Below are 20,852 nucleotides of genomic sequence, written 5' to 3'. Positions count from 1 at the left end.
TATATTTTTTTTTTTTTTTTATTAAAAAGACAATAATGTATCAGAATCCATTCATTGTAAAATTGGTACTAATTTAAAAGAAAAATTTTTTTTTAAATAGTGCAGTTAAAATGTTAATTAACCTTTAAGTTTAATGAACACACTAAATGTAATTTACTGTAAAATAGTGTTTTTCAGAAATAAAAAGTATTAATTACATACTTACGAACTCCTAACAAAATCTATTGCATTCAACACAACATTACATGTTCTTTTACTTGAAAACATTGTTGAAGTTAATTAAAAAAGCATGGCTAAGTGTATAGAGTAAAAAAAACAGTAAAAGTATATTCCCACAAATGTTATTATCTTTTATTTAAATAGTTATGTTTATTATTTTTGTTAACAGTTATGCACAATATAGTTGATTGGTTAATGTTTATTGCATTTTAAGTGTCCTGTGTTGCATTGATAGTGTTTGTGTGGGTAACACTGCAAAAGTCAAATTTTGATGAATTTGAGCTCATTATGTGGCTTCTGGTTTCCCACCTTTATTATGGTGTTTATCAATATATTTTGAGATACAAAGCAGATTTTAGTAGTTCAATTAGGTTATAATATACCTTAAATACCTCCCAAAATACCTTATATGTTACAGTATTTTTAGTGAAGTTGCACTGAAATTAATTATTCAAATGAGCAGATTTCCAGTTATATACTAATCATACCACCCAGTTACAGGCTAAACGTGTCATGCCAGTCTAAACCAGTTCATTCAGTCAAAATTGATGGGATTACCTTTCATTCATTTGCTGTGAGTCTGTGAGGACAATGTTTTACTAATTACATCAGGTTCTGGTCTGAAATGCTTGTAATTGGAAAACCTTATTTTATTTTTTATTTTTTGGAAAGAAAACAGAGGGTGAGATGTGCGGGATGTGGCTGGAAAAGAGTGAACCTTTTATTTGCACAAAAGTTCAGTCTGTGGAGAAATTACTGAGCCACACGATTCAAACGTATGTGTAAGACCATAAATGTACTTTAAATAGATTCTGGTCACTCTTTCTGAAGTGGTCATTATTTAAAGCTTTGAGTCCGAGTCTTGTCAAATTTACACTTTGTTCTCGGATTCTTAGTTAATTAGGTAGCCTGTAGACTATTTAGAGCCCAAAATGTTCTTCGTGGATGTTCCTCAGATCAGACATATGAAGACTAAAGAAATCTGCTGAATTCCATTAAAAATTACTTTTAAAGTTCCCCTGTATTCAGATGCTATTAAATAACATTCTTGTTACAAGAACAAGAATGTTAAACTGTTATTATGACTGATGAATGGACACTCTAGTTTTGGTAGCTCCTCTCAAGCATGGCTTTCTTGGCTGAAATGTGTTTATTCCAAATTTGTATCAGGACATTAGTTGCACTGCTCTAAAATGGGTCAATATATTTCCGGATCGTGTTCACTTAATTGTTAGTCAATAGACTAACACTGGGGTTCACTTCAGCAGAACAGACAGCTTGATTTACAAGAGTAATCCACATTTGCGTGTAGTTTAACTTTAATTGGGCTGTATATTCTGTGATTGCTTTGTTGATTGTGGTCTTTATCTGTAGAATAATGTATGGTTGGCCTGCTAATCTGTTTAGACATTATTTGGGACATTATTGTCAAGTTCATTTCCGTGCTTGCCTGTAAAAGCTTTGATTCATGAACTTTGAGTTGTTTGTTGTTCTGTTTTAAACAAGTCATGAGATGCTCGGAAATTCTTTTATTATAGTAAAGGCAATCCTTTAAATGTTTCCTGCGGTATATTGAAAAAAGATGGAAATGTTTGTGAGGAAAGTGTCTGGCAGAGTGCAGTTAAATCATGAGGGTATTTGAGGGGTCCGTACAAACTACACTATAAATATATCTTCTAAAACACTAAGCAATCTTAAATAGTTTTGTGCAGTCCACTAACCAAGAAAATGAAATGCATGAAGTTAGTTCACCCAAAAATGAGAAGTCTGACATTTACTCACCCTCAAGTTGTTCTTTCTTCTGCAAAACACAAAAGGTGAAATTTTGAAGAAAGTTCTGTTCATGCAGTGAAAGTCGATGGGGTCCAAAGCAGCACTGGACCCCACTGATTTTTAAAAAATATCGTGTAAGTTATACAGGTTTGCAACGACATGAGGTGAGTAAACAATGACAGAATTGTAATTTTTGGGTCCCCATTTCTTGAATACCTGGTCTACATCAGCTGTTTACATCAATGTACCTGGTCTCCTCCAAAGGGCTTTGTCTTCAGTCGTGGCTTTGGGCGCAAACATCATCTGCAACAAAATCCCTGGCCTGGCTCCCAGACAGCGCGCCATCTGCCAGAGCCGCCCAGATGCCATCATCATCATTGGGGAAGGCGCTCAGCTGGGCATCAACGAATGCCAGTATCAGTTTCGCTACGGACGGTGGAACTGCTCTGCCCTTGGCGAGAGGACTGTCTTTGGGCAAGAGCTGAGAGTAGGTCAGTAGGTGCAGCCCTGTGATCTGTTCTTGTGTGTGTGTGTGTGCGCGTGTGTTGCTTTGGCTGCGATTTGTTTCCGTGAGAGTGTGGCCCTGCGACACAAGTGAGACGAAAAGAGGTTAAAGTGGACGCGATCTGTCCTCAATTACATTAAAATCATTCGCACAGTTACACACACACAAATGGCACCAGTTACTTTGTGAGAACCTCAACCGAAGAACACACAGTAATATGTGGTTAAAGTGGACGCGATCTGTCCTCAATTACATTAAAATCATTCGCACAGTTACACACACACACAAATGGCACCAGTTACTTTGTGAGAACCTCAACCGAAGAACACACAGTAATATGTTTTTTTTAATATAGCACTCACATATAAATTGCCTTTCAGTCAGAAATGTTTTGTTACGGTCAGGGTGCGGTGCGAGGCTGAGTTTAATTCAACGGTCCTGGTAACAATCACTCTTTGGGGGGGTTGGTTGGCTCTACACAACATAATCTTATTTCTTTTGTGCAAGGAAATGTATGTTTCTCGGCTATAGTGAGCTCTACACTGTGCGTATGTGGGTTCTAATATGTAAGCTTTTATGTTCTGTTGTGCAAATTGCTTGTGTGAGAAAGAAAATTGTATTGTGTAACTGTAGCAGAAATGTTGAGTTTCATATGCAGTATCTGGAATGGATGGAATCTACAGACTATTTACTCAATTTCTTCACCAATTTTGACTCTAAAATTGATTTAAACATTATAAAACAGTTGAGTGTGCTTTTATAGGTAGCTGAAAGCGTAATCAAATTAGCTGAAATATTGAGGAAGCAGAACACACTGTACCTACAGTAGAGAAAATCTTCCAAAATGCTTTGCTCTTCATTGACTTTCATATTTCTCAAAATCGAATGTTCGAATGGACATTTTAGGATAAACTGTAGGTTATTTAATAGCCATTTAATAGCCATTGTGAACTTTACTGAAAGGCCATTGGGTTTTCCCCACAAAATCCATTAGAATAACAGTAGTTAAAATTCACCAGTAGATCCAGACACGCATTACGTGTCAAATTATTCAAAGACTTTATATCATTCAGATCTCTTGGCTGGATAAGGGAAATATCCTGTGCTCAGTCAACCCTGATGATCAGTTATTGGATGTCGGCTTTAGCTATGAAAAAAAAAACAACACTAATGGTCTCTTTCCATTTTGTAGGATGGAGAGGGTAATCACTGTTGCATTTACAAGATTCACTGCCAGCATATCTTAATGAGGGATATTATCCTAAAAAAGAGAACAGCAATTTCATATTTATTTCCTGCTTATACTGTAAGCGCAAATCGGTGTATAATAAAATATTGCGGTATTATTGGCAGACTTGATGATTAGTCTTCATCTAAAGTTTGGTGACAAGGTCTGACTATAATCGCAAAAGTGATGACCATAGTTCAACTCTACACAACATGGCACTAATGTACAATGGAATAACCAACATTTTGGGGAATAGAATTGAATGAAATTGAATAGAGAGAAAGTAACCAAATGACAAATGACCGCAACACTTCATTCAGTCGTTAATTAATGCATTAGTATAGAGATAATAGTATAGAGATCTTTGTGGTGGTCAGTCCATTCTTACTAACCTCTTTTCATGAAGGCCGACCAGCAGGGGTCAGTTTAGTCTTCTTACATCAATCTTGAGATCAAGAGTGCTCAGTCGTGCTCCTGGAGATTTATCTCCCTGCAGAGTTTAGTTCCATCACTAATCAAACAAACATGGACCAGTTAATCATATTTAGGGTTAAGAATTACAGTCAGGTGTGTTTTTGCTGCTTCGCATTGGAAGTTAGACCCCGCTAGTGAATGCAGTAGCTACACCGTTGAGTGGGAAATCTAACAAAGATGCACTCAGACAAGAGGAAACTCACTGGCATGAACTTTGGGATGTCAGTGGTGTCAAATCATCTCAGAGGTTCTACTCTTTTCTTCCTAGGTAGCAAGGAGGCTGCGTTTACCTACGCCGTCACGGCAGCAGGTGTTGCCCATGCTGTGACAGCAGCCTGTAGTCAGGGCAACCTGAGCCACTGCGGCTGTGACAGAGAAAAGCAGGGCTATCACGACCAGGAGGAGGGCTGGAAATGGGGCGGCTGCTCGGCAGATGTTAAATACGGCGTGGAGTTCTCCAGACGCTTTGTGGATGCCCGAGAGATTAAAAAAAATGCAAGGAGACTAATGAACTTGCACAATAATGAAGCAGGAAGAAAGGTATGGAAGACAAGTTTTATAGAGCTGTATACATGTACACATATTTATACAAAATTTTAAGAATTCCTATGTTTTCATGTGATTTAGTTAATAGAAACCAGGAACTTTGATACATTGCTTTTAAACAGAGAGATTAAAGACTTAAGGGGGTAAAACATAGGAACATAACTACTGAATTTCAAATCCCTCTCATTGAAGGGGAATATTAACATTTAACTAAACGGGTAAATGTCAACTATCACGTACCTCTGTCTGTTGAACATATCAGTAACACATCAAACAGCCAAATAGTTCTGCTTTTAACTCAAATGTAACCATATGCATAAATGGGGACTTGAGAATTATGGACATTTCTCCCATTCTTTGATGTGGCCCTTCGGAAGGTAGAGAAAATTACAGGGTATGGTCTGGCTAAAACATATTTTTTCCCCTCAGTTTTGACAGATATCTGGCATTGCACATTGAAACATTGCTCAGGACGTATTGAATAATGGGTTTTGGTTCAAATTGCTGAAAACAGTCAAAATAAAATGTCAAGAATTTCCCTTACCCAACAGCTGCATGAATTCACTCGCACCTCAGCTTCAGAGGCCTCTGATGAAGTCATGCCCATTGTAAAATACTATGTGAGTCTTGCTAGGAAATAAAAACCAGATAAACCACATGTGTGTGTGTGTGTGTATATGTGTATGTACTTACATATAAATGTATATAGCTTGATGTTTTAGTGAAAGTCTGAGCATTGTAAATGAATATAAAATGTAGTATAAAAACATAAAACTTGCATATAAATTGAAGTAATATAGCAATATAGACAGCTTAAAAATAATATTTTACATAATATTTATAATTATACATATAATTACATTTTACAATTATATTTTACATTACACACATTACCGCACAAAACTACAAATAAAATTAATAAAACAATGTATGTATTTTTATTTTATTTTATTTACAAGTCAATATGTGACCCTGGACCACAAAACCAGTCATAAGGATACATTTTTCGAAATTGAGATTTATACAGCATCTGAAAGCTGAATAAATAAGCTTTCATTCCATTGATGTATGGTTTGCTAGGATAGGGCAATATTTGGTCGAGATACAACTATTTGAAAATCAGGAATCTGAGGGTGCAAAAAATCGAAATATTGAGAAAATCACCTTTAAAGTTGTCCAAATGAAGTTCTTAGCAATGCATATTACTAATCAAAAATTAAGTTTAAATATATTTACAGTAGGACATTTACAAAATATCTTCATGGAACATGATGATCCTAATGATTTTTGGCATAAAAGAAAAATCTATAATTTTGACCCATACAATGTATTTTTGGCTATTGCTACAAATATACCCCACCGACTTAAGACTGGTTTTGTGGTCAAGGGTCACATATATACATTGCCGTTCAGTTACAAAACAAAGCACCAACATTTGGTAACACTGGGTTTTTCCCTACTGTTGCAGGTTCTAGAGGAAAGGATGAAGCTGGAATGTAAATGTCATGGTGTCTCCGGCTCATGTACCACAAAAACCTGTTGGACAACTCTGCCGAAATTCCGAGAGATCGGCTATTTGCTTAAGGAGCGTTATGCCACTGCGGTTGAGGTGGAGGCCATGAGAGCCACGCGTTTTCGCCAACCCTCTTTCCTGCGTCTCAAGCAGTCCCGTGGGTACATAAAGCCCACGGACACAGACTTGGTTTACTTGGAGCACTCGCCCAACTATTGTGAGGAGGATGCTGTGACGGGGAGCACGGGAACGAGAGGACGGCTGTGTAACCACACGTCCCCTCACACAGACGGGTGCAACCTGATGTGCTGCGGCCGGGGCCACAACACCCACCAGTACACGCGCGTGTGGCAGTGCAACTGCAAGTTCCAGTGGTGCTGCTTCGTTAAGTGTAACACCTGCAGTGAAAAGACAGAGGTGTTTACCTGTAAATGAGCGAAAGGAAGAGTTAAAAGGACAAGAAAGAAAGGCAAGAAGCCAATGGAAAGAAACAGGAAGTGTTTGAAACAGAAATGGAAGTGTCGAATTGGAAGGCTTCAATTTGCACATCAGGCAGTCTTTATGCAAGAAAGGCTGTTGCCAAAGGAGAACCGGGATGGATAATGAAGATGCCTTGAGAGGAAAATGCACTGACTTCAGACTGACTTTTTGGGGATTTCATGCAAACATATGGACGCTATATATATGCAGCGCTAGGCTTTTGTAGATATCAGATTCTCACAGACTTGAGGAAGGTCAGTTAGGGCCTGTCCTGAGGACCTGATATTGACTCAAAACTCCTATTGGACAGTCTAAACTGCCCACAAAGGTGATCTTTTTCAAATGAAGACAAGAGGAACTTGTAAGATATCCCACCAGCTGAGCCCCTATGGAAGTTCGAGAGGAAAGAGGTGCTGCAACTTTGCAACTCTGGAAATGCTGGAAAGCTTCAGTCACACTGTATCTGTTTGAACACTGAAAAAAGAACCCTTTTCCCTTCTCTTTGGAGAAAAAAAAAGACTGAAAATGTCCATACTGTAGATGTCTCGTAATGGTACACAGGAGTAAAAACTTCTAATATCATTGCTACTGATCTGTTGCTTCCAAAACACAACCTGAAACAGTATAGGACACTGCGTATGTAAAAAGAGCTTCTTTTGCAGTTTACCGATGAAGAAAAGTGGCCAACTCATTTCTACACTTAAGAAATGTTGTGGATACGTTGCCAATTACTGCACTGGTGGTTATGGCGCGTACTGTGGGCTGTATGGAAACAAAAACCGATTGTGTTTTTTTATGAGAAGAGAAGCTTCCTTAGTCATATCAAGACTTGGCCATGTATGCTGCAATGCTCTAAACGTGTGTGTGGGAAAGAAAGAGAGAGCTTTTAGATACTTCATAGAGTGACCAAACCATTCTCACGAATGCCAGAGATATGGGATTCCACATCACTGCTCCGGCGTGCACAAGGTCTAGTTATATTCCGCCTGAGCCAATGGACCATACAGATATGGGTCTAAAAAAAAAATGGTTAAATGGTCACTGGAAATATTTTGAGTAGCATTTGTTTTTCATCTAAATTGTTTATATGAGTTATATAGCTGGCAAATTTGGTAAAATATATTTTTTTATGTAGAGAATATGGCACTTTATGTCAGGTATATTCAGAGTAATTATTGATACTATTTTCTCTGTAATGATTTTATTGTTTAATTACAGATCTCCAATTTTTGTCCCAGTTTAATTATGTAAGCTTTTTTTAATGACTTTACCTGTGTTATCCATTTCTTTTTCAAGTTTGATATGAAACCATCTCATCTTTTTGTTGTCTGGATGTATTTATACTTTTTTTTTGGCAAAGATTTACAGTAAAATCGCAAGATAAATAAATGAATCAAACAGTTTGGATCAAATACATCAAGCTGTGGTCATTTAAATGAATCTTGCACGTCAACATCTCGCTCGACTCAGAAAGTTTCTTCCCAGAAGCACCAAGCGGCTTATAGATGTGGGTGTAGATACTGCGAAACGCTGATCTCGGAGTGACACAGAGCTGTTCCCACCTGGGTTTGAATAGGCATCCGACCTGGCTCATTCATTCACCCGCCGTATGCTCTCTGCCCCTCTGGTCTTTTTCCTGTGGGTGAAAAGCATTGCAGGCAGCCACCGAAGCAGAAGTAAATTGGACCTGTTTTGTTAGCCGTCTGAACTGCTGGGTACCGGAACCGCGTAAGCTCCCAACACTATACCCCGGATTGAGAGAAAAGTCAACCCCGATTGTTTCGCACAAACATTTTGTCATTAAAAAATATGAGGCAGAAAAAACAGGGTGTGGTGGGGAGAGCAGAGGCCTCCGTAGAGGGGTATTAATGCTATGGGGGTGTATGTGTGTGGACCACTCAGCTCATTCCAGAACGGGACGGGGCTAGATGTGATTCTGCAAGCTAATACTTCTGGTCTGATTCACATAAAACAAACTAAGTTGCAGAACTAGATGACCAGGAGTGACAAAACGTGGTGTGGGATAGCCTGATGACTGATTTCTGGTCAGTTTGAGAGAAGTTGCTCTTCTAATGTTCTATGTATATTAGGCTGGACAGTAAACGAGCAAAACTATCAATAAGAATCTAGGGACACTCTTCCTAAAATAGAAAAGTAGCTATTTTTTATGTGTAAAGACCAATTTATACTGTTTTTTTTTTAAGTAGGCAGAGTATACATTCTATTATAAAGAAAACATGTTGTTTACAAAATTAAATTATTTGATTTATAATCATGAAAATATTTACTTTATATTATTTGAATAGTATATGTTTGTCAACCCCGATTGTTTCGCACAAACATTTTGTCATTAAAAAATATGAGGCAGAAAAAACAGGGTGTGGTGGGGAGAGCAGAGGCCTCCGTAGAGGGGTATTAATGCTATGGGGGTGTATGTGTGTGGACCACTCAGCTCATTCCAGAACGGGACGGGGCTAGATGTGATTCTGCAAGCTAATACTTCTGGTCTGATTCACATAGAACAAACTAAGGGCAGAACTAGATGATCAGGAGTGACAAAACGTGGTGTGGGATAGTCTGATGACTGATTTCTGGTCAGTTTGAGAGAAGTTGCTCTTCTAATGTTCTATGTATATTAGGCTGGACAGTAAACGAGCAAAACTATCAATAAGAATCTAGGGACACTCTTCCTAAAATAGAAAAGCAGCTATTTTTTATGTGTAAAGACCAATTTATACTGTTTTTTTTAAGTAGGCAGAGTATACATTCTATTATAAAGAAAACATGTTGTTTACTAAATTAAATTATTTGATTATAATCATGAAAATATTTACTTTATATTATTTGAATAGTATATGTTTTCTACTCGATATCAGAATATATATATACACACACAAAAATACCATTCAAAAGTTTGGGGTGAGTAAAATGTCTTTACAATTAATCAATACTATTTTTAATACAACAAAAATGACAGTAAAGACTTTTACACACACACACACACACATATATATATTTATTTTAGTCCTGTCAAACAATTAATTGCATCCAAAATAAACATTTTTGTTTACATAATGTGTTTGTACCATGTATATTTATTATGTATATATAAATACACACAGATACATGTGAAATAAATGTTAAATATGAAAATTTAATACAACAAAAATGACAGTAAAGACTTTTACACACACACACACACACACACATATATATTTATTTTAGTCCTGTCAAACAATTAATTGCATCCAAAATAAACATTTTTGTATATATAAATACACACAGATACATGTGAAATAAATGTTAAATATGAAAAATTTTATATTTGTATATTAAATATATTTATATGCAATATAAATTATATAAATATATACATGTAAACATTTTCAATATATATACTGTAGGTGTGTATTTATATATACATAAATATACACAGTGCACACATATTACATAAACAAAAACGTTATTATTATTTTGGATGCGATTAATCGTTTGACAGCACTAATATATATATATACATATATATTAATGTAACAAATTATGTTCTTTCTTTTAAACTTTCTATTCATCAAAGAATCCTGAAAAAAAATATATCACAGTTTCCACAAAAATATTAAGCAGCACAGCCGTTCATAATAATAATAAGAAATGTTTCTTGAGCACCAAATCAGCATACTAGACTGATTTCTGAAGGATCACGTAACACTGAAGACTGGAGTAATGATGCTGAAAATTCAGCTTTGCCATTACAGGAATAAATTACATTTTAAAATATATTCAAATAGTTATTTTAAATTGCAATAATATTTCAAAATATCAATGTTTTTTTTATCAAATAAATGCAGCCTTAGTGACTTACTTCTTTCAAAAACATTAAAACTGAACCCAAACTTTTGAATAGTTGGTGCATACTTTTAAAAAGAATGTTCTATTTTCAAAATTGATCTAGCTGTTTTGAACACTTTTCCGTGTTCAAGTCAAAGCTTGTTGCCTGTAATGGGATCTTTGGTTGTGCTGACTGCAGATTCACACAAATGAGTGTGAAATTGCTCTATTGGTTTAAAAAAAATCAGATTTTATGGAGTGTACACACAGGTAATTGCGTTGTGTTATTTTATTGTAATAATTGCACTAAATTAAAGTTAAATAGACAGCCCTACCATACAGTAATCTCCATCTACCAAGCTACACGAGAAGCTTGTTCAAATAAAAGGGGAATTGTTGTAATTGCACGGCTTTGTAAACAAACCCGATTTTAAAGCACACAAATCTTAAGTCAGCTTTCAAAAAGAAGGATCCGAGTCTCACGGCTATTCACAGACTAACTTTATGTGTACAGATCAAGAGACGGCCTGGTCTCTACAAAATGCACTGAATTAGGGATTAACCTCTATTCCGTTGGTCACCAGAGTCTCTTTAGTGGCTGAAAAGCCAGGAAGACACGGTTCTCCTTGTTTCATAGGATTTGAATCCCACTTTGGGGGGGTTCAAAGACCACTAAATGCATCACAGACGTCAGCATGAGATCTCTCAGATAAGCTCCTCTGATTGATTTCCTCTTGTGTGGGGAACACAAAGCCAAAACCACCCCCTTATGCTCTCAACTACTGATTGGATATTTAATGACCCCAGTGTGTCGTGGGCGTTTTAAGCCATCTCCAGAGTGTAAAATAGCATGGTAAACGGGTGTGGGGATGGGTTTCAGGGACAGCAGCTTCCAAGCTCTACTTAATCAACTAGGGGTCCTTCTTTAGGGGCCTGAGCAGTAGACTGCCATCCCTTTCTTCCACTCTGAAGCCCATTTCTCTGAGCATTGAGTCGTCTGTCACACCTTGTCTCCGAAGACCTTGTATCAGTTTCTGATTCTCTAGGTTGTGTTCCAGGATGTTCCGGATGGCAAACACAGCCCACTGGCTTATGACTGGAAAGAATATTAAGGACAGTTATTGTTTTCAGTGGTTTTAATGGATTGCTATGTGGCTGTCAGGGTGTTTTTGTTGGTTTCATGCAGGCTTCAGCCAAAAAGCCCACCAAAAAGTCTCCATGATATTCTGGTCTCTAGATATGGCTCAGGAACTACCTTCAACATAACTTCGCCATTTTATCGTCCCCCAGGAAGCAAATTCGATCACTTCGAAAAAAAGTAATAGCACATCACTCCTGAATTAATGTCTAAGTTTATACCTAGGGCAGGGATGCACAATATATCAGTTCATCAGTATATCACATAATATTTTTTACAAATTTTGCCCATACCAGAAGTGAAGCTAGCAACACCAGGTCCAGCAACCATGCTAAACAGTAAGCAACAACGACAACTTCCTAAAGTGGTCAGGAAGCAGCGTCCGTGAGGACACAAGCTCAGCTTAGTGGCTCATCCCCTAGTGAAAGAGCAGCTGGCATTGTGCCCTGCTCTCTTTAATACAGACCGGCAGTGATCGCTAGAGAATGAAAGTTTTTTTTTTTTTACAACAGTGCCAGCATCAGTCAAGGAGCCTTTGGAAACACAGCTGTAATACATCAGATTGTCGTGTTATCAATGAACCGTTTCATATGGAACAGAATTGGCAGGATGCAGGTCAACACTATAAAAATACAAAATGTCACTTCATTTCATTCAAGTGGTGATTTTCCACCCAGGATTTCAATCAAGTTTTCCAGAAAGTGTTGCACATCTATAAAACTGACTTCTGTCAACACCACAAAATTACTCATATATGCAATACCTACATTTAGCTTCATAAACTATTACGACTAGATATTACCCACAAGGAGACTGATGAGTGAGGGTTACAAAATGATCATGAGTCAGCCCAACAGTTCCACCTCTCTACAGGGGACGTTGCTAGGTGGTGGGACATGAAACCATTGGGCAAGATGCTGGCTTTGCTCGAATAACATCTCAACTGCGTTTTCAACTCTGAACAAGCCACCAATCATTCAAACATGAAACACTGCGGTAAAACCTCCATTAGTAATGGAATTTAAGGGGCCATTACAATGCTATTCACACTACAGATAGCAATATCTTTGCATTTTTTGTGGTGGTTTTCACTAAACCAGAAAACCCTCATTTAACAGTGTGAAAAAATAAGTGCATGGAGTCACAATCAAGGATACAGGGGTTGTTGCTGTCGATGCTGCAGTTGTCCAGAATGAGAGCTATACCGTCCAGTTCTCTTACCTATAGGGGACAAATGGAAAAAACAAGGAAAACAGTCTTTAACAGGGACATTGTGAGCCAGACTGGTCAGAAAACAATTACTTTCCATGGAGGAAAGTCCACGCGGTTGAGCTCTGGTTTGGCGCAGTCAAACGAGTTTGCGCTGGTTTTCGTCACATGCAGTCTCTAACTATACTGTACATTACCCTGAGTATGTATCGTAACCCAAGAGCTACAGCGGTTGCCCTTTAACCACCTTGATTCCATTAAAAAAAAAAACTGAATAAGAAAGAGGAGACACAAGACATAGAGCCCTGACAGTTTTCTGCTGCTAATGACAAGCACGGCGTTTGATTGAGAAAGTAGTGCTAGCAATAAAACTAAGGGAAACTTATGTAACCGTACGCTTCAACCACAGAATTAGTTTTGTTTGGCTATCCTCACATGTAGTGGACTACTGCAGAGGCAGCATTTTAAGGCATCAGCACTCCTGATGCAAAAGCTGGTCCTACACTTAACTGTACACTCTTAAAAATAAAGGTGCTTCAAAAGGTTCTTCAAGCGATGCCATAGAAGAACCATTTTTGGTTCCACAAAGAACCATTCAGTCAAAGGTTCTTTAAAGAACCATCTCTTTCTTACCTTTTTATAATCTGAAGAACCTTCTTTCGCCACAAAGAAGCTTTTGTGAAACAGAAAGGTCCTTCAGATGTTAAAGGTTCTTTATGGAACCATTTAGACAAAAAGGTTCTTCTATGGCATCGTGAAGCACCTTTATTTTTAAGAGTGTACTGCCACCTAAGATGCTTTCTTGTAGAAAAGCAAACACTGAAAAAAATATCCAAAACGGCAAGCAAGTGGATAGAAATGTAGTTCAAAAAACATATTTCATTAAAAATGGCAAAGTATTGATAACAGTTCAGTTTTATTCAAATACATTTTTTTTAGAATATATTTGTTTAACATATTGTTATGCTTTTTTGAGTATACCATTAGCAGTATAGCAACATAACACTAAACTGTGTTCTGCGCGAGAATTGCTATTGTGTGGTACTGCTTTTTATCTAGAGCTGTCTAAATGAGTCATTTAAGAGGTACAAAGACGATGGTTTAGAGACATGGGAATTTAAAAGTTGACCTTCTTTAGACTCATGCGTGCGTCTAGCACAACAATAAAACATCCCGTCTGGTTTACATAGAAAAGTAATGGAAAAGCAGTACAGTGGAATGCAAAAGTGCATTCTGAGTGAACGGCCCATTAGAAAGCAGCAACGGGAGCTGTGCGCTCACAAGGTTTTGGTCAAAAATTGAGGGTGCAGGCTTGGGGGCTTGCTATTGTTTTTTGACCTTTGACCTCTCAGTTGTGTGCCTTGACCCTATTTAAGAAGGCCGGTACTAGGTTCTTCTCGGTTCTGATTGAAGGGGACAGACCTGAAAGCCTGAAAATCCCTCCATCGCAGGAGGCTGCTTACAAGAGAATTCATTAAAAAAAAAAAAAAAAAAGAAGAAGAAGAAAGGGAACAAAGTGGAAAAAGTTTTGGGGACGAAATGAGATGATACAAGCATGAAATTCAGAATGGTTCTCGAGTCTTTATCTACCGGCATTAATCCCCTGATTAGTTTTCAAGGAGGGAGCTTCCACAAACAAAAAGCCCAGGCCTGGGTTGATGGACAGAGAGAAAGGCTCTAAACCACAGCATTGTTAATGTGTTTACCACGACTGGGTTGTGCTGTCCGTTGATCAGTACGCTACTGGAGTTGGCTGCAAACTCTATGGTGTTAGTTTCATCATTCATTGCCAACACATTCCAACATGTCACAGAAAATCGCAGGAGAGGAAGTTTAAAAGATGATTTCCAAGAATTTTGCTAACTACTTCCTTCCTTTGGCAATCACACTGACTATTTCAGTTTTTCTTACCCATCAATCAGTTCTCTTTTATTGATGAATTTCAAGCAAGGTGCAGTCAGGCAAAACTACATCTTTTTCAACCAGTCTCGACTATCAAACATTTTTACCATAATTTGCCAAAAAAAAACTTGTCAGGCATATTTAGAGGAAAGATTAGATGACAGTATTTAAGGATCACAGTGCAGCCCCCTCAAAACGAATTAATTGTAATTGTAAATCTTTACCAATTTTACCACTATCCTTCAAACCCCTAGGTTTTACCCATTTGTCAGCAAGAGGTTTTTAATCATTTAAAATATAATAAAATTTAGTATGACTACTTTTTCTTTTACACATTTTAATAAGTACAGGTCAGAATAAGTATGTTGTTAGATTTTTTACAAAAATACATGTTGCGCTGTTTGGCGATGGAAGTTATTTGAAAGATTAAAGCAGACGCTTGCATTTAATGTAATTTCTATGTATATAAAATTTTGTAAATTAAATTTTAATGCGGACACCAAAATGTGATGTCTCATCTTTGACCCATATACATATGGGTTCTCGGTTCTGAAAATATGTCATTTTGCACATCTCTTAATAATGTGACTGCACCTTTCATATATGCAAAATCTCATATTTGCACACACACTTACACACCATTCTAGAAGCTACAGCGTGCAGTACCTTGTCTTGGTTGACAACGTGGCCATGACACAGGTTCCCAATGAGCCGAATGAGATGAGCTTTGAAACTGAAGGCAGGATGGGTATCGGCGCCCCCTGGCCTTGTCAAGGAGAAATTGTGTGCTGCGGTGAACACATTTTTACTGGTTTTGCCCAGTAAGTGGACCTCTTTCAAGATATCTGAGGATGACAAAGAAGATCTCGGGAGAATTTACACATTACATACAAGATGTGAGAGAGAGTGAGAGAGAAACGCATGCTGGCATGACTAATAAAATAGGAAAGGAGAGAAAACACATATAGGGGTGTGTGGTTTGATTTTTCAGTTTAGTTAATCATCTGCAAGACAGATAGTATGAGGGATAGCAAGCTCACCCCCATGTTTTCAAGAGTGATTATACAGTTGTACCAAAACAAATATTTTGCATCTTCAATTCATGGCAGAGACTTGATAATTTCCTATGGTTTTTGTGTATTCACATTAAGAATGCATTAGGATTTGTATTTCCAACAAAAGCAAAAGCATTACGCCAGTACTCCAAATTTACCAACTGTTGCTCTCAAAAGGTCAGAGTCATCCTGCAGGGCCATAAACTCCTTGCAGTCAGAGGTCATCTCACAAAGTATGTCTAAAAGCCTGATGACAACCATAGCCTCCTACAAATGTAGAGAAAATACCAGGCTTAGTACATTTTCTATAAAAGAGATTTTTTTTTAAATGTTTTTGAAAGAAGTCTCTTCTTTCAGTGTTCACCAAGGCCGCATTTTTTTGAGTATATTATAAATGTAATTTATTCCTGTATTGGCAAAGCTGAATTTTCAGCAGCCATTACTCCAGTCTTCAGTGTCACATGATCCTTCAGAAATCATTTGAAAATGCTGATTTGGTGCTCAAGAATAAAAGTAATAACAGTAGTTTCTTAATGTCCAATATCAACAGACACTGATAAAACATCCATAATATTGCCCACTATACAACATGATCCCAATATTCTGTATATGCATATTGCATACTAACATGAAGAGGTGCAATATGAGCATTGCAGATAAAAACTGACCTGGTCATCTGATGATTCAGAGCTCAGGGTGAGAACAGCACTGCAGTGATCAGTGAAGCAGGAAGCCAGGAACTGAGCTATGCTCAGAGGCATTAAGCAGTTCTCCTCCTCAACAACACCAAGCTGTGCTAATATCAGCTCCAGCAGTGTGAGCCTGTTAGTATACAATTACATCCACAAAATAATCTATATCAAAACATACAATATAATTTAGAAAGATACATTTATTCGTATGGCCCATTTTACTATGTTTTAAGAGAGATGATCAGGCTCTGTTCCAAACCATAGTGAGCTGCCTTAATGTCTACACGTCACAGAGAATTACTTTTTAAGGAAGCATCCTAACCAAAGTGGAACCTCATTGGCCCAGACAGAATTATTTAATTTGAATATTTTCAATAGATAATAATACACTGAAAGACATACGTATAAAAGTGTAGTGAAAAAAATGTGTTAATTTTATTATGTTATGTGACTATTTTCCTTTGGTATTTTTTTAGATGGCATCCACCATCTTGGCCAGTTCCTTACAATGCCTTATCTACAAAGGATGAAATGTTACCTTAGAATTTCAGGTTATTTAAAATGTATTTAAAATGCCTACTATTTGGAACAGCCAATGATGTCTGAAAATGCTGTCTAGTTAGGCAGCTCACAAGCATTTATAAACCTTTGTTAGTTAATAACATTTTTCATGTTCATGTTAGTTCACAGTGCATTAACAGATAAAACTTCTGAACTGAATAAATGTATTAGTAAATGTTGAGATTAACACTACCTAAAATGAATAAATGCTCATTGTTAGTTCATGTTAACAACTAATGTAGTTAATGTTAACAAATGAAACCACATTGTAAAGTGTTACTAGAATTTGTAACAGAGCCTTAAATAAACACTGAATCAAATCATCCAAAAAGTCAAAACTCAGTATTGTGATGTATTAACCTAGATGTAAGTACTTCTCATCTGTGCAATAACTGAATTAAATAATTGAGAGTTTTTACCTTTCCTCATTGGTCATTTCGGTGTACATCCTCCTAATGAGCTCTGACGACTTGAGAAAGTGTTTTGTGACAATAAAGACCCTGTAAGAAGAGTAATACATGACCAAAATGGGGTATAAAATTGGCCTAAATAACAGATGTGCTCGTTTCAATGAAAACACAAAGCTTACGTCCAGTCCACATCAGGCAATGTCCTGCACAAGTCCATGATCTTCAGGGACAATTTAAGCTGCTGTGTGTCTTTAACTAGCTGCTCTGTCTTGTGTTTATCCAGACAAGTGTGGATCACCATACATGTGTATGAAACGGCTTTCTCATCTGCAAGCTCCAAAAGGTCCCTTGAAAGAGATAAAAGTGGTTACAAAACCGCACCCGTAGAGGGCTTTACAAATCAGGGGCATTTTACAAAATGAAGACCAAACACATTTTTGAATGGCATCGTAAGAAATGCATCGGCAGCCGCCCGACCATAAATTCACTCACCAAAAGACAAGCGGGAAACCAAGCTCCCAGATGTCATCTTTGCAAAGCTGGTTTCCAACAGCAATGTTACCAAGAAACTGAATCCCACATCGAAGTGCTGCCAATGGATAGAGTCATACATTGAGTTATCTGCCCGTTACCCTCCATCTTACAGAGAAGATCCTTTCTATAGAGCTGAAAACACTTGAAACTCACCGTCATAAACGTCATTTGAACCTCCTGATGAAATCTTGAGGAGTCTGGCCAAGATCTCAAAAGATAGCTTGATAGAGCCTACATCTCTGTGAAGATAAAAAGTTTTTTTTGTTTGTTTGTATGTATGATGTTATAAACAGTGTCTGTAAGCCTGAGACCACATCAAAAATCTGCAAAATCCTAGGATAAAAAAAACAACAAAAAAAACATTGACATCAAATAAAGAAACAAATTGAATTAAATTGAGAACTATTTAAAAATACGTAATATATTTAGACAATACATTTTTGTTACATTTTCAACATTTTAATCACATATTTACGCCAAGGAAGTCATTTGAAATGAAAAATGTTACAATAAATGCTAACTTTATTCATTTGCATTAGTGGTCTCAGACTTTTTGGACACTGTACACTACCTCAGACAGCACTGGTTCTGAGTGCACTGTACGCATGCATTTCTGTGCGCTCTGAAACACTCTGCGGTGAGTTTAAGGCACAGAGATGCTGCTTCTTCCTGTGAACCCATCTTTTCAACCAAATGCTGAACATCCACAAAAAGCCTTGACAGCACTGCAAAGAGGTTTCCAAGAGCCTCTCTGTCAACACTGGCTCTGAAACAAAACAGAAACCAGCTGTGTCAGTCTATTTTCAGTTCGATGAATGTTTATGGCAGTAAGTTCCATGCATCCTGCCATTTGCTTCATAAACAATAACTGGTTCATGTGTAAGTACACAGTATACATAGACTAATAGGGTGTTATGTGTGATTATTAAAACGCTAAATATTTTCTTTAACCTGTAGAAATATGTAACACATACTCTGCTGACATACAAAACACCCACATTTCTGTTCATTTTGTAAAGTGGAAAATGTGTAGTACCTGAACTGCTCATCCCGTAAAGCTGTCGTCACAGTTTGCAAAGTTATGAGATGCGTGTTTGTAAGTTTTTCTGTGGCTATTTGACAGAGCGCGCTGTTTATGTTCTGCATGCTGTCACTGGAGGCTGCCATCAACACACGCGCGCACATAAACACAGCCCTTTACTTCCGCCTCTCGGCTGGAATGGATTTCAAAATAAAAGCCCGCGAATTTACGTGAAGGTTCTAATTTTATTTGATACTGGTAATGGTTATATTTTTGGTTTATATTATTTAAAGTCTATAAACTATATTTGAAAGAAACAAATGAACTTCTTAATTGTGTGGAAGAGACCCTCTTAAATCTGAGATGAAAGAGATCTGACTTTTTGCAATTACCGTGTTAATTAAAATTGATTAATAAAAAAGATTTTTGTTACTATTCATTTAATAGATTTCAATTATTACATACAGTCAAAGAGGTCAAGACCCATAAGGTGGAACAGGCGAAAATCACCTTCCAGTGAATACATTAATCACTCTGCTTAGGAACAGAACAAACAGTAACCATGACATTATAGAAGGAATCCAAAGTCGCATTACTATTTTTTGGAGTTTTGATGTTATGCCATCACTCGTGTTCCACTGAGAAACTCTGAGAAGGACTCTGATTGAATCTGATCTTGAGAGGACAGACCGAATGTTTGTGACAATGCCTAAACATTATTACATGATGTAACTTTCTTGATGTCCCCGTTCAAGGATGAAATCATCCAGACCATTTTAAGCCAGGCCATCTGACACCCATTCATCTGAATCAAACGTTCAAAGGACTTCGACATCAATCGTTCCAGTTTTTTCATAAGCAAGATGTGGGGACAAGTGGTCCAGCTGAAACAACAAAAGGCCCGAGTTCCCCTTTGAATCCTCAGAAGTGCCAGAGTATTTTGGGTCATTGGCTTTCCATTCTGTGGTTCATTTCGTGTTTTTTCTGGCCCGGGAAATGCACTGAAGGAAGTTGGTCTTGCATGAAGAATATAATTACAGGTGGTTTTGTATCAGACATATATCCTTGGGTTAAGGGTGGACCCGCTGCTACTACATAAATGGGGTAGTGCTGCTACCAGACCCTAAAACAGTCGTTGATCATGAGAGACAGAAGCCAACTGAAAGCATCTACTGTGTTCAATGGCTTACAGGGCCAGCCGACAACGTTCCCCTCCACCACTCTAAATGTATCTGGTGTCCTTGAGCAGATAAATATGTGCTAAATCAATGATCACTTTGCACGGCAGCTAAACGCTTGCAGAAATATAAGTTGGGATGTGTGTTGCTCTAATATGGTTATCATAAAACACTTCCTCATGGGAAGCAGCTGGGTGCAGTGAAGTATTGCTTTCACAATTAAAGACTTGCAGGAGACACATTATAATATATCATGCCACATTTTCATTCCAGGAGGAGGTTTGTTCTACAATAGTTTCAATATTGAGAGTGTTGGATAGAAAATATCACTGACACTATTGTGTGCAACAGGACATAACGTAACAGTACACAGCACTTTAACGCGATTGAAGCTCTGTTGGGTTTAATGTAAAAGCAACAATCACAGGAAATCCACTTCTAATTGCGCAATAAACCTCGAGAGAACTTAATCTAGAACAGTTTTTCCTTAATTTTCGATACTTCATTTTCTAAGGATGATTTGTTATCTCCTCTGACCTAAAATAAAGAAAAAGCGAAGAAAGTAGCCCATATTTGACTGACAGCCAGG

The 20,852-nt window shown here is 37.4% G+C and overlaps 2 protein-coding genes across 3 annotated transcripts in view; one reads left to right on the top strand and one right to left on the bottom strand.

Annotated features, from left to right (window-relative positions):
- wnt7ba (wingless-type MMTV integration site family, member 7Ba) overlaps window positions 1-7,833 on the top strand; it is a 10,994-nt gene extending 3,161 nt beyond the window's left edge. The window contains exons 2-4 of the mRNA XM_016236202.1: window positions 2,257-2,483; window positions 4,468-4,739; window positions 6,214-7,833. Of these exons, the coding sequence (XP_016091688.1) occupies window positions 2,257-2,483; window positions 4,468-4,739; window positions 6,214-6,693 (979 nt within the window). The 3' untranslated portion in view covers window positions 6,694-7,833. The remainder of the gene's footprint in view (window positions 1-2,256; window positions 2,484-4,467; window positions 4,740-6,213) is intronic.
- Window positions 7,834-10,697: 2,864 nt separating this feature from the next.
- atxn10 (ataxin 10) lies at window positions 10,698-19,264 on the bottom strand. 2 transcript variants are annotated; one of them, XM_016236200.1, is made up of 11 exons: window positions 19,101-19,264; window positions 18,636-18,830; window positions 18,218-18,303; window positions 18,023-18,119; window positions 17,710-17,877; window positions 17,540-17,620; window positions 16,536-16,689; window positions 16,026-16,134; window positions 15,479-15,657; window positions 12,859-12,922; window positions 10,698-11,659 (listed from the first exon to the last, which is right to left on the bottom strand). In XM_016236200.1, the coding sequence occupies exons 1-11, from the start codon at window positions 19,247-19,249 to the stop codon at window positions 11,475-11,477; spliced, it is 1,467 nt and encodes a 488-aa protein (XP_016091686.1). In that variant the 5' UTR covers window positions 19,250-19,264; the 3' UTR covers window positions 10,698-11,474. The 2 variants fall into 2 exon arrangements, with proteins under 2 accessions (XP_016091686.1, XP_016091687.1); XM_016236201.1 differs by lacking the exon at window positions 18,636-18,830 and having other exon boundaries at window positions 10,700-11,659.
- Window positions 19,265-20,852: the final 1,588 nt, after the last annotated feature.

The sequence above is a fragment of the Sinocyclocheilus grahami genome, unplaced genomic scaffold (genome assembly GCF_001515645.1).
Source record: "Sinocyclocheilus grahami isolate Dianchi unplaced genomic scaffold, SAMN03320097.WGS_v1.1 scaffold484.1, whole genome shotgun sequence".
In the NCBI taxonomy this organism is placed as follows: domain Eukaryota; kingdom Metazoa; phylum Chordata; class Actinopteri; order Cypriniformes; family Cyprinidae; genus Sinocyclocheilus; species Sinocyclocheilus grahami.
Note: the sequence above shows the minus strand (reverse complement) of the source record. Positions and strands in the feature narration are given on the sequence as shown.

Coding starts and splice junctions, on each gene's coding strand:
- atxn10 (XM_016236200.1), bottom strand. CDS start 19,249: ATGTGCGCGCGTGTGTTGATGGCAGCCTCCAGTGACAGCATGCAGAAC. Junction 18,120..18,217: donor TTCAAATGACGTTTATGACG/GTGAGTTTCAAG, acceptor ATCCATTGGCAG/CACTTCGATGTGGGATTCAG. Junction 16,690..17,539: donor GAAATGACCAATGAGGAAAG/GTAAAAACTCTC, acceptor GTATACTAACAG/GCTCACACTGCTGGAGCTGA.